General features: G+C 41.4%; 2 protein-coding genes across 3 annotated transcripts in view; one reads left to right on the top strand and one right to left on the bottom strand.

The window, feature by feature from the left end:
• The window catches only part of igflr1 (IGF-like family receptor 1), a 7,369-nt gene extending 2,380 nt beyond the window's left edge, over positions 1-4,989 (bottom strand). The window contains exons 1-6 of the mRNA XM_026371742.1: positions 4,864-4,989; positions 4,577-4,769; positions 4,455-4,482; positions 1,338-1,416; positions 1,177-1,254; positions 792-893 (exon numbers count right to left, since the gene is read on the bottom strand). Of these exons, the coding sequence (XP_026227527.1) occupies positions 792-893; positions 1,177-1,254; positions 1,338-1,416; positions 4,455-4,482; positions 4,577-4,769; positions 4,864-4,954 (571 nt within the window). The 5' untranslated portion in view covers positions 4,955-4,989. The remainder of the gene's footprint in view (positions 1-791; positions 894-1,176; positions 1,255-1,337; positions 1,417-4,454; positions 4,483-4,576; positions 4,770-4,863) is intronic.
• On the top strand, positions 1,412-12,629 carry LOC113169922 (G protein-activated inward rectifier potassium channel 3-like). 2 transcript variants are annotated; one of them, XM_026371718.1, is made up of 4 exons: positions 1,412-2,075; positions 7,048-7,342; positions 7,562-8,795; positions 10,590-12,629. In XM_026371718.1, the coding sequence occupies exons 2-4, from the start codon at positions 7,133-7,135 to the stop codon at positions 10,961-10,963; spliced, it is 1,818 nt and encodes a 605-aa protein (XP_026227503.1). In that variant the 5' UTR covers positions 1,412-2,075; positions 7,048-7,132; the 3' UTR covers positions 10,964-12,629. The 2 variants fall into 2 exon arrangements, with proteins under 2 accessions (XP_026227503.1, XP_026227504.1); XM_026371719.1 differs by lacking the exon at positions 1,412-2,075 and having other exon boundaries at positions 7,299-7,322.

The following is a 12,629-nucleotide window of genomic DNA, read 5'->3' as shown; positions in this document are numbered from 1 at the left end:
GAAAGTGGGCTGGACAAAAATGATGGTACCCCTGGAAAAGATGTCAAATAGTTTGACCATAGGCACATGTTAAACTAAAGTGTGTCCTGTAATTAGCATCACAGATGTCTTCAAACTTAATCAGTCTCAGGGTGAAAAGTGGTCACTGTGCTGTTTGGTGTAATGGTGTGTATCACACTCAACATGGACCAGCTAAAGAGAGAGATCAGAAAAAGAAGATAGACAACACGTTAAACATAAAGGCTGTAAGACCATCTCCAAGCAGCTTGATGTTCCTGGGAATACATTTGCATATATATATAGACATACATACATATAGAAACACACAAGAATGGCTAAGAACAAATTATTGGACTATTCTGAAGGGGTCCTCTGTGGGTCCTGATCTAAATTGTATTAAACATCTGTGGACATAACTGTAACAGTCTGAAGAAGGCTTCCAACCATCAAACCTAAGCCAGCTGGAACAGTTTGCTTACTGGTGGTGGGCCACAATTCCTTTCAGTCTCACTGAGAGTTACAGTAATCGCTCGCTTGCAATGACTGCCTCAAAAGGTCATTCAACAAAACATGGAGTTAAAGGTACCATCATTTTTGTTCAACTTGAATAAATGAATTTTTGTTCATTCAACTTAAAAGCAATGTCTGATATTTATATATACATTTTTAGGAAATGTTTCATATTTTAAAAGTTATTTCAGTGACCTTTGTCGGTTTTTCTTTCTTCATTGGGAGGGTGCTAACAATTTTTTCCTCATGTGCACAGGAATAAATGTTTCATTTTCACTCACTAAGCATGTGCTCCAGATCAGTTTCAGTTGGAGTAGAGAGGGGTGAAAATCCGTCCTTGTTAAGCGAAGGTCTTTTGCTACGCCTGAACACCAAGTGATGACCTGTGTCAACGCCAAACATGAGGACAGTTTTTGTTACAATAATATCGAAACAGCCCTGTAAGCCCTCAGCTTTTAGTTATTATTAAAGATTGACACTTAGATCTGCCAAAACTTAATTTGACATTGACATTTTGCTTCTTTCACACCTCAGTCATCTGCCAAATGACTAAATGGAAATGTAATAGGACTAAATATCATCAGCTTCTGTGCAGTCACAGTCTAGACCTTCTTTAGTGGTGTGTTCACTTATGTGTGCTTTAACCTTTACATTTATTATGCAAACCTCTTTTCCTCTTGATGTAGATCATACAAGCAGATAGCACAAGCAGAATGGAAATAAAGATGGTTAATGGTACTGCCCCTGCAATAAACAAAACAGAGTAAAGGTCAAATTTAGACTGTGAATGCGTTTTTGTTCCACACTCGAGTGTATCTTTGACTTACACGCTAGACTATGTGAATGTTGGTTGATGATAATATGTGATGTTGTTGTTCTTGGTGTTGAGGAAGACAGTTGGCTTATCTGAAATGAAAATGGAGTGGGAGAAATACAGTCTCAGATAAAACACCAGATTCAAAATCATTTTCCTTCTTCAGTTACATGAATATGCTCTTAGGATGTTGTTTTACAAATATTGATGTAGTGATACTGTCATCTCTGTAGTTCATCACAAAACTACCAAACATGGCTAACTTATGAACAAAACATGTTGTGACATGTTGTGATAGTGTTGGTTCCTAAGACAAATAGAAACAAGGATGTAAACCAGTTCATAATTCTGAACTGAAATTCAGTTTCTTTCCCCTCTCTGTCCCTCCTCACACTCCTTTAAGTACACCCATGTTTTCATCACTTCCATCATATCCTTGCATCTTGGTCCCTCCCATTAAAGATAGAGGAAAAGAAACGAGCAGAGAGGAACTCAGATCAGAGCGATCAGCTGCAGCTAATCGCTAATTTAAAGGATTGTCTGATTGTCATCCTCACTCCTCGTTCCTGAGAGTGAAATTAGAGACTTTGCGACGTCCTTCGAGGTGGAACGTCTGTGGCGAGGATCAGTCAAAACCAATCTACATTTAGGCAATCAGTCCACATATGGACACACTTTGGGAGTTTTTTGCTACACTACGAAGTGGGTGATCAAAATTACCCCAAGAGCACAACGAACACTCAACAACGAGGTAAAGAAACAACCCAGAGTGACATAATTGGAACTGGCTAACATCTGTGTTCATGAGTCTACAGTAGGTAAAACACTGAACAAGCAGGGTGTCTGTGACAGGACGCCACGAAGGAAGCTGCTGCTTATTAAAAAACATTGGTGCACGCCTGAAGTTTGTCAAAGAGCACATTGACACCAGCAGTATTAGTAAATGTAGACTGATGAAACTATATTGAACTATTTGGAAAGAACACACGGCGCTACATCTGGTGGAAAAAGAGCCCAGCATATCAACAGGTAAACATCACCCCAGTTGATGGTATGGTTAAGGAAACATCTTGATCTGGGCCTGGCCAGCTTGCAGTGATTGAGGGGGAGATGAATTGGAAGTGTATCAAACAAAAAAGAGGCTTTTATTGTTGTTCTTATGAAAGGTCAGATTTTTTTTTGTGTTATTATTTTAGGAACATTATATTTGTTAATACTGACCACATGACAAATTATTGCTGAACACCACGAAATTCCAAAAGCTTCACATACTTGTTTTCCACTGTATACCCCCCAGCTACACCATACATTCACCAGTTGGTTATTTCTACTTTGTGGGAACTCTCTAGTCATTTCTTTCTTTTTGTTTAACTGGACTGCCTGATTTTCCTTACCCGCTGTCTCCTGTTCTCCTGCCTTTTGGACCCTGTCGATGGCAGACCTGCCTTCCCCCCCAGCTCTGTCCCTGTATCTCTTTCTGCACTATATTGGATCTTGAACCAGTTTCTTGGATGAAGCAATTGCTCCTCTCCCTTTGGTTACTCTTTTTAGTTTTTGAGTTGATTGTGTATTTTAGTGATTTTTAACTAACTAACCTACCGGTCACCTGACTCAGCTACTATATTGCTGTCACCCTGACATTATCCTGTAGGATACAGACAGGTTCATGCCTTTTCCAAATCATATTTAATAAACTCAAATTTCCCACAGGTAGACTCCAAACATGTTGATCAGTGGAAATGATGGATGCAGCAGAGTTTAATCTGTGTCATGGCAAAAGTTGTGAATACTTATGTACATGGGATTTTCTTTTTTTTCATTTTATTTTTAATACATTTGCAAAGATTTCTAACAACCTTCTTTCACGTTGTAGATATGAGGTATTGTTTGTTGAATTCTTCCATTTTGGAAGAAGGCTGTAATATAACAAATAGAGGAAAAAGCTGAAGGCTGGAAATCCTCTCTGGATGTCACATATCTCCCACAGCTTGGGAATTAATTTCCTCCCCCACATTGGCAACAGGCCGAGGTCTAGAGGTCTCAAACAGGTCCAAGTCATGCTGCTCCTCTGCTGTACTTCACTGTTGTTTTTGTGTTGGTACACACTCTTGTGAAGCAAGACATAATGTTCTATGTTCTTCCACACATTTTCCTAGTATTGTTGTGAAGGGTCACGATGGTCTCCAGCTGTTTTCCAGGCATGCTGGAATGCTTCCTTTGAATTTGAATTCTTTGAATGGTCTGCAGTGTTCTGCAGACCATGTCTGTTTGGCACGCGTACAGAGATGTTAAAAGTTCCAATCTTTCAAGGCTATAGCTGGTCCTCTACAGTTCTTTTTATCCTTACTGAACTTTCTGAACTTTCTGTGTTGTGCCAATGCTTTCTTCTTTGGAAACAGCAGCAAATCATGTCCATTTATAGTCATTACGTTGGAACTCTTTGATTTGTAACACAAATCAGCAACTCTTGATTGAAGGTCTCCTGGAATCTCTCAATCTGTTTATTTTGGGAGACCAGACGAAACTCAGAGCAACTGATAAGACTCCTGGCTGCAGGTGATGTGTTGTGAAATTAAAGTCCTAGTGGTGCCAAGGGGTGCGTTCAGCAAAGACATGATTATCCTGTGTTTTAGTGTTTCACCAGCTGAGAAATATTTGTTGTTTTGGTGGAGATGAGACAACACTTCCTGACCAATTAATGCAGTAATGCAGGGAACTGCAAACAGTGCCATTACTTTTACTCCACGCTGTGTAATATTAAATAATGATAATAACCGACCTGGCTTTGTAGGGCATGGTACACATTTCCCAGCATCCTTATCCCAGCGGGTATTCAGATCAGGGCATTTTACCCCTGCTGACACCACCACCGATCTGCTCCGTAGAGTAAAGTCATTTGAACGCCTCCTGCTTTTGAGCTGTGGCTCCTCATAATTACAGTAAGTAACTCAGCTGTCACAGTGATGTCACATATCACTTCTATTCTAGAAGAGCGAGACGTGGGGATTTTTTAGACGTAGGCAAGTTTCCTTTTTCTAAACTGTAATTTCCGAGGTTCTTCAATATGAATCATAAAATTCGCTGAAATAAGGAAGCCAAACGGTAAGATAGTGGGACAGACTTTACTCACCGTGGAGGGAGCGACGGTCCTCTGGAGTCTGCAGAAATAATCATTAAAGAAAATGTAAAAAAAAAAAACAAAAACAACTGCAGTTTTCACAGTAATCCACTGAACAAGCGTCTTTTTCTAACCTCGAGAGTTGACACTTGGTGTTAGTAGTTGACGTGCAGTTGCTGATAACGTCAAACTGAGGTGAACATATGGTGCAAGGTTTACAATAAGCACCGCTGCCGTCGTTGAACGTGTTGGCTTTGCACGGTGAGAGGGGGACTTCATGTCTCCCTCCGTCGTCATCAAAACCACAGTTAGGATTAACTGCAAATCCTTCATTATAGAAAGAATATAATATAATATAATATAATAAAATATAATATAATATAATATAATATAATATAATATAATATAATATATGACCGACCTGGCTTTATTGTGCACGGTACACATTTCCCAGCAGCTCTGCTCCAGCGGGTTTTCAGATCAGAGCATCTTATAGAGTGTCCCGTCGCCATCGTAACTAATCTGCGCTGCAGAGGAAAAACTTCAGTACCTTTAAAGTCGTGACCCCTCCCACTTTGGAGTGTGGCCACTGAGTCTAAACTCACTCATGTAGCGCTCGTAGGCATCGATTTATTTGTTTTCAGTAATTTGTGAACTCTAACATACAGAGACCATATATTTGCTCACAGTATTCAGGCCCCTTCACTTTCTGTGTGATGTCGACTACTGTAAATCTCTATTGTGTCCTGGACGAAGTAGACAGAGACACAAGATTTCAGACGACCTAAACAATTCCAACATACAAACATATCACACAAATACTCACAAAAAGCAACACTATCACCGAGATATAGTCAGTAAAGTCTGGATTTCATGCTGATTTAACTCTGATGTTTCTGAAAAACCCAACCCTAACCAAACCCTCTGTGTGATTTGGATTATGTCATCTTCTGGTCACAGTTCTCAAGTCTGGTAAAATAACTCAAATGATTTCATCTTGGATGTAGAAAAGTCATGAACTGTTGCTTTGGGGAAAATGCAACACTAAGAATTTGGTGTACCCTTTAACTAAATAAACTCAGGGACTGGACCTGAATTGATTTCTTGGTTGAATGTTTACATGAGCGTAGTAGTTGTGATGCGACTATCCTCTGCATGTGAGAATAGTACTATAACTTCTACCCCTACTCTCTTAAAATGAAAACTACTTTGAGTTTTAACAAGTCACTTCACTGTGTGTCACTGACCATTGACTGCTTCGTTTGGAGGGCTGGGTAGAGATAACCCCCCAGTACAATTGTAATTACATTGTCAATGTTATTTTTTCATGTTTTATCTGATGAGTCATACATATAAAGTGCACAGTATCTATCTTTTTAATGACCTAGACCTATAGGAACTAGGAAATAAATGCCATTCATTTTAAAAGATAGCAGAGATGAAGATGTTGAGGTTCTCCTTAGGAGTGACCAGGTTAGACAGAATAAGGAACGAGTACATCAGAGGGACGGCTCACGTTGCCTGTGTTAGCGACAAAGTCAGAGAGGCCAGACTGAGGTGGTTCGGACATGTGCAGAGGAGGGATAGTGAATATATTGGTAGAAGGATGTTGGAGATGGAGCTGCCAGGCAGGAGGGCAAGAGGAGATATATGGATGTCTTAACAGAGGACATGAGGTTGGCTGGTGTGAGGGTAGAAGATGTTCATGATAGAGTTAGGTGGAGAAGGATGATTCGCTGTGGCGACCCCTGATGGGAAAAGCCGAAAGAGAAGAAGAAGAAGAAGACAAAATACAATACTCAAAACAATTAAAGGACCACTTTGAAAACACATCAGATTTCAGTGGGGAAAAAAATCATGCAGAATATTTATACTGATATGGACTGGGTTATATGTTAGGAACGAAAAGATGCCACATCATTTCATGGAAATTTTACAATTTGACAATAGGATACAATCTAGGATAGAAAAGGAAGAACTGATGATGGTGCATTTTTGAAAAAGTTATGTCACTATACGCTGGGAAAATATAAACTTGCAAAACAGCCGACAGCATGTGAGTCACTGAGCTGAGTGATGATGCAATTATCAAAAGACAGTGAATGTGTTTTCACTGCACTGGAAGGGCATGGAAATTTGTAAATATGTACAGCTGCTACAGGTACAGTTGGTAATGAAATCCCATTGTTCTGGTGCCTTTTAAATAGTTAGAGTATGCATTGTCCATGTTAGTAGGCTTAGATGAGGGTGCCATGCTGTGTTGAGAGGAGCTGTGTGTCGAGCTGAGCGTTCTCTGCAGCGTGTGGTGTCATTCATTACTGCTGAGGCGGCAGGATTACAGCTTAGCTCCAGTTAGAAAAGATATCCACCTCAGGCGGTCTCCGGCTGCTCCTACACTATGCAGGCTAAAACCATTACTACTTTATAAAAGGTCAGTATCAGTTCTGTTTTTAAAAATGACTCTGTGGTTACAATTAAAATACTTTCATATGAGATGAGAAAATATGTCATACACACATGACAGTAAAATATGAGATCATTTGTCAAATGATCTCATATTTTACTGTCATGTGTATTTTTCATGTGATTTCTGTGTGTCCCTCAGGTCTTTAATCATTGGAGGAACTTTAAAACCCAAACAACCACACCCAGGATCCGCTCATTTGTCTTTAACCCTTCAGTTTACTGTAATGCATCCAGGTGCACGAAGAGACCCTAAAGCCACAGGCTCTCCTGGATCTGGAGAAACAAGGAACGTTGGAGCAATGGAGCCTTCGGGTGTGATCCAGGACAGGTCAAGAGGACGGAGAACATCCATGCCCTGTCAGCCAAAATCTATCATGGTTGTTCAATCCACACCTTCAAGGGAGAAACTTCAGTGTGAGACTTACACAAAAACAGTACGCACTTTTCCAAGAATTTTCTTTTTCTTGGCCATTACAGCATAGTTGTCTATGCCAACAAATGTGTAGCCAGCCAAGGACCTCCCAGAGGCCTCCAGACAAAATATAGTTTAAATGTCTTTCGCCAAGCATTCACTAAAAATATAAAAATCTGTGGGACAGAACACTTTTAGACAATGTTTTATTTGCGTATTCTTTCTGTATTTATGTTTGCAGACAGACATGAACTCGGCCCTTCCTCTCCTGGACGTCATGCCAGGGACATTCCCTGAACTCGCTACAGCCAAGCGGCGCCACAAGAGCACAACAGATCTTCCTTATCTTGGAACCGCTGGCTTGCGTCCAGCTTCATCCCTCGGTCTCACGGATGCGGAGCAAGCGTCTTATCGTGTTTTGAGTCGCTGCTCACCGAGGGGCGCCGACGCCGCCTCACGTTGCCCCCGCCACTCTCTCAGCGTGCCAGACGTGGGCACCGCCAGCGCCCTGCGCGCCACCAACGCCAGTCCTCTCCACAGCACCCCGCACTCACCCTCACACAGCAACACATCCAGCCCAGCCAGGGAGGCGGAGAGGCTGGCTAAGGCCCGCAGTAAACTCCTGGAGAGTGACTTTAACCAAACCCCAACCCTGCCTCCAGAAACCAGAGAGCAACTGCGCTATGTCTCCAAGGATGGAAAGTGTCGCGTCAACCTGTGTCACATATCTGAGAGAGGGCGCTTCCTGTCTGACATCTTTACCTCCTTTGTGGACCTCCAGTACCGCTGGTTTCTCTTTGTTTTCATGATGTGCTACATCACCACCTGGTTCTTGTTTGCAGGCCTCTACTTCTTGAATGCGTCTGTTCGAGGTGATTTAGAGGAAGAGCATCCTCTGGGCCCCGCTGCAAACCGAGGGCCCTGCTACTCAGGTGTGAACGGCTTCATCTCAGCTCTGCTGTTCTCGGTGGAGACGCAGCGCACCATCGGTTACGGGGCGCGCACTGTGTCTCCAGCCTGCCATGAAGGTGTGCTGCTGGTCATGATGCAGTGCATCGTCGGGTCCATGATAGATGCCCTCATGGTGGGCTGCATGTTTGTCAAAATATCGCGGCCTAAGAAGCGAGCGGAGACGCTTCTTTTCAGCCGCACCTGCGTCATTGCCAACCGCGACGACCAGCTGTGCTTGATGTTCCGCCTGGGGGACTTGAGAGAGAGCCACATGGTGGACGCCAAGGTCCGTGCCAAGTTAATCAAGTCGCGCCAAACTGCCGAGGGGGAGTTCTTGCCCCTTGAGCAGACAGAAATTAACCTTGGGTATGAAACCGGGTCAGACCGACTCTTCCTGGTGGAGCCCCAAGTGATTCAGCACAGCATTGACTGTAATAGTCCACTGTGGCAGCTGGGCCCAGAGCAGCTGAGACAACAGCAGTTTGAGATCATCGTTATTTTGGAAGGAATAGTTGAGGCCACAGGTGGGTAGGAACAGTGCAGTGTTTTCATTGGATGTCAACTTGTAGGCTACCACACAAGTAGTTTCACTTCCCATCTGCAGTGTTATTTTATTGCTCAGGGAACTGAAACAAAGAGGTGTAGGGATGAACTGCAGAAGTCTGAGTTCCTGGAGTGATTCACATTGCTGTGGGAAATTTCAGAATTTCAACCTCAGTTTGCAGCGAGACAGACAGAGACGAGCAAATCTGACCAAGAGAGAGCAAAGGGACGACAGAGGATTTTTTCTGTGGTGAATCACAGTTGGTCAGTTTGTTCTGAAATCTCAGGAAAACCCACAGCTGCTAAGAGCAACTTTAGTCATCAAAAAGTAAATCAAAGTGCTAAGTGTTTTCTTACATTTTCAATCTTGAAGCATTTGTTCAGGGTAAAAACATGAGCACTGAGTACGAGCTCCCTCACTCCATTCAGCCTCTTCAGATCCAGAGGTAATTTGATTTTAACTGTGGCTTCATGTTTCTCTAAAAGCAGGGATAGGAGAAAAAAAATTCAGCCGTGAGGGCACTGGAAATATAAAGGGTGATCTACTTCTCAGGAGAGAATGGAAAGACAACAATAGGCAGCAAAAGTTTCGTTTTCATCTTTAGAGACCAGCATTGATGTAAGAGAGAGTCCAGAGAACCCTTTTGTTTGGATACCAGACTCATCATGCAAATAATCAAATTTACCAGGAAAGTGTGGTAATGTTGATTAGTCATACTACTCGTAGAGTAGTAGTAGGCCTATGACTGGACAATACAATGCTTCTTTGTGACATAACTACTACAGTAAGTAAACAGGATCTAGCAGATCTTTATTATTCTTAAGAACACAGCTTGTAAGAACAGAAAGAAACGGGCAGCATTTACTCATTCAGGCTCTTTCTGTGTAATATTTAGTTTGCTGTTCTTTGTATTCACTCATTCCTTGGAATATTTATCCACGCTACATACTCATAGCGAGAGTATGCCATAAAACAAGTTGTCAACTGCAAACTTTAAATATTTATCCAACACGTTCCCACATGCGTATTCCCACTGTCTGCTGTTTTTGAAAGAGCTCATGTAAGGCAGGGTTTAATGTCTCTTCAAAAGGAAAATGTGTGTTTGCTTACGGTTTAAAGGCTTGGCTCTTCTCCTGCTCGGAAGGTGAAACAGTGACAGTCTCATTTCAGCCTCATTTTAGTTTCTGTTTTCTATTAACTCTTTTTTTTTTTTCTTTTAAAATTACCTGGGGAACTTAGACGAAACAGTACCTTTCTTTCAGGCGACGAGAGCTCTCTGAAGTGAGCCGCAACTCACTGAGGGATTCCAGCTGTTCAAAACAGGAAAAGGGGGGAACCAGACTGGCTCTACAGGGTAGAGGCTGAGTAAATACTTTCATCAAATCTGGAACATGGGTTGAACAATTAAAGCACGGACAAACAAAGGAACAACACATAAAACTGTACTGTACACAGCTAAACACTGTGAAACCTTTACCAGGAAAAACTTCTAAATCCACTTCCCCAAACGCACATAAAACCATGACCCACTTTCTTAGACAGTTTTTTATAAAGTCTAATTTGCTTCAAGCAAATTAACAATGAGCTTTAAGCAAAACACAATGCAGTTGACTGTTCTTCCAAAACACAGCTGTTGATAATTAGTAACATGGAGACATGATTATTAGGAAGGATCTGAATGTTTTTTTGCTGCCCTCGTGTGGCAGTGATGTGTACTCCAACCGATGTTTGGTTGAACTACACTAACACGTCCATCTCATTGTTTCATACACAGGCATGATGTGCCAAGCCAAGACTTCATATATTGAAACCGAGATTGAGTGGGGCGCTCGCTTTGAACCTTGCATGACTCTGGACAAGGGCTCGTTCAGAGTAGACCTGCGTCGGTTCCACGCCACCTACCAGGTGCCCCTTCCTAACTGCAGTGCCAGACAGACGCGCCAGTTAATGGCTCTGGTGGATTGTGAAGTTCAAGACGCCAAAGCCTGCAGAGATCGCTGCACTTGTGCAGAGGGAATAGCAGAGGAGGACAAAGGCAAGCAGCCGTCTCATGGAGGATTCACTATCGATAACATTCAGGAGGAGAGAGCATCTGAAGGCAGTGAAAGTGAAAGGACTGTAGAAAAAAACTCGCCACAACAAGACTGATACAAGACTTGGTTCATGGTTCTTCTCTCAGAAGACACATTGACATGTCACACTAGGAAATGCACAGATGATAAGATAGAACCACTATGTCAGACTGTTGCTCTTGTAAAAAGTTAATAATCTAAGTAGGTTCGGTGGCTGTAAGAAACTAAACTTATAATGATTTCTCAGGTAATACTCATATTCAACATTGAGGGCATGTCATTGGCTTCACAAACGCACACATATCACTTTTTGTGAGGACACAATGACAATGCATAAACACAGACACACACACACACGCACACACACACACACACACACACACACACACACACACACAAACACAGACCACAATAATATATCTGATGTTGGGGCAGTGCAATGAACTTTTGAGGGATACCAGTACTGTATTCGTTCTATACAAGATGAAAGAAAAGGTTTGAATATCATATTCAAAATAGATAAATAAAGATACACTCCCCTCTAAAAGTATTTGAACATTGAGGGCAGTTCCTTTTTTTTTTTTTTTTTTTTTTTTTGCTGTAGTCTGAAAACATGAATATGAGATAAAGGGTCAGCATTTCAGCTTTTATTTCCAGATGTTTATGTCTGGATCCGATACACAACTTAGAACATAGCACCTTTGAAACATAAAGGAATTGGCCTCACTGTTCCAATAGGGGAGGGGGAGGGGAGTGTATATGTCGATTATCATTAATGCCATGTGTGCATCTATTCTATGCATCTATTCTATGCATCTATTCTAATTCTTTCTCTATAGAAAAAGAATTTAGAAATCGCACAACTGTTTTTATTGCCATCTGTTTAGCTTGGGTTTGTTTACCTGCAAAGAGCTGAAAAGCTTTTTTATTTGTATTTATTTATTTCTAGTAATTTCTTAAAACAGGAGTTTAGCTGCCTCCTGTTGTCTTTGTATTTCCTGTAACATTCACACCAACATATCTTTTAATATCTGTACCAATTACAAACAATTAGCAAGGTGGCTGTTGTGTGTAAGCTTGTTTATTCAGGGCATTAGTGGTTTGAAATATGGTACGCTGTTCCATTAAAACCCATAAATGAAAGATGAATTAAATCTTTATTTATTTTCTACCACACAAACACATTACGATAATGCTGTACCAATCAACAAACATTTTTCAGTAGAAAAAGACCTGACGGCAGCCTCTAGGAATCACAGTGCGTGGTTATACATGCTGGTATAAGCATTCAGTCATAATATGTACGGTACTCTTACAAAGGTATAGCACGTACTATTATATACGTACCAGTTGATCTTTATTTCTTAACTTCTTTTATTGATAGTGCAGAAAATCGACTGATAGAAGAAGCAAACAGCATAAAACACAGGACATTTATCACTAAACAGATATATAGTAGCTGCAGTCGCTGTTATTGTCATCTCCGCCCACCAGTGAATCCAATCAGATTAATAACCTGCCCACATCTATTGTGGGCCACAGTATTTGATTGCCTGTCGTATGTAAATACAATCTTCCTTTATTACATTAGCAAATGTGGTATTTGTTTCAGAGGAAGTGCCAATGCTTAAGGCTAGGTTTAATGACACTGAAGGAAATGACTCCTCTGGCATTACAATAACAACAAGAACAAAGTCACTCTTTGAAAGGCTGAAATAGATGTAGTTTCATTTTAACTGAAG

Source organism: Anabas testudineus, chromosome 16 (assembly GCF_900324465.2).
Source record: "Anabas testudineus chromosome 16, fAnaTes1.2, whole genome shotgun sequence".
Taxonomy (NCBI): domain Eukaryota; kingdom Metazoa; phylum Chordata; class Actinopteri; order Anabantiformes; family Anabantidae; genus Anabas; species Anabas testudineus.
The sequence above is the reverse complement of the archived record's forward strand: the minus strand, read 5'-3'. Positions and strand labels throughout refer to the sequence as shown.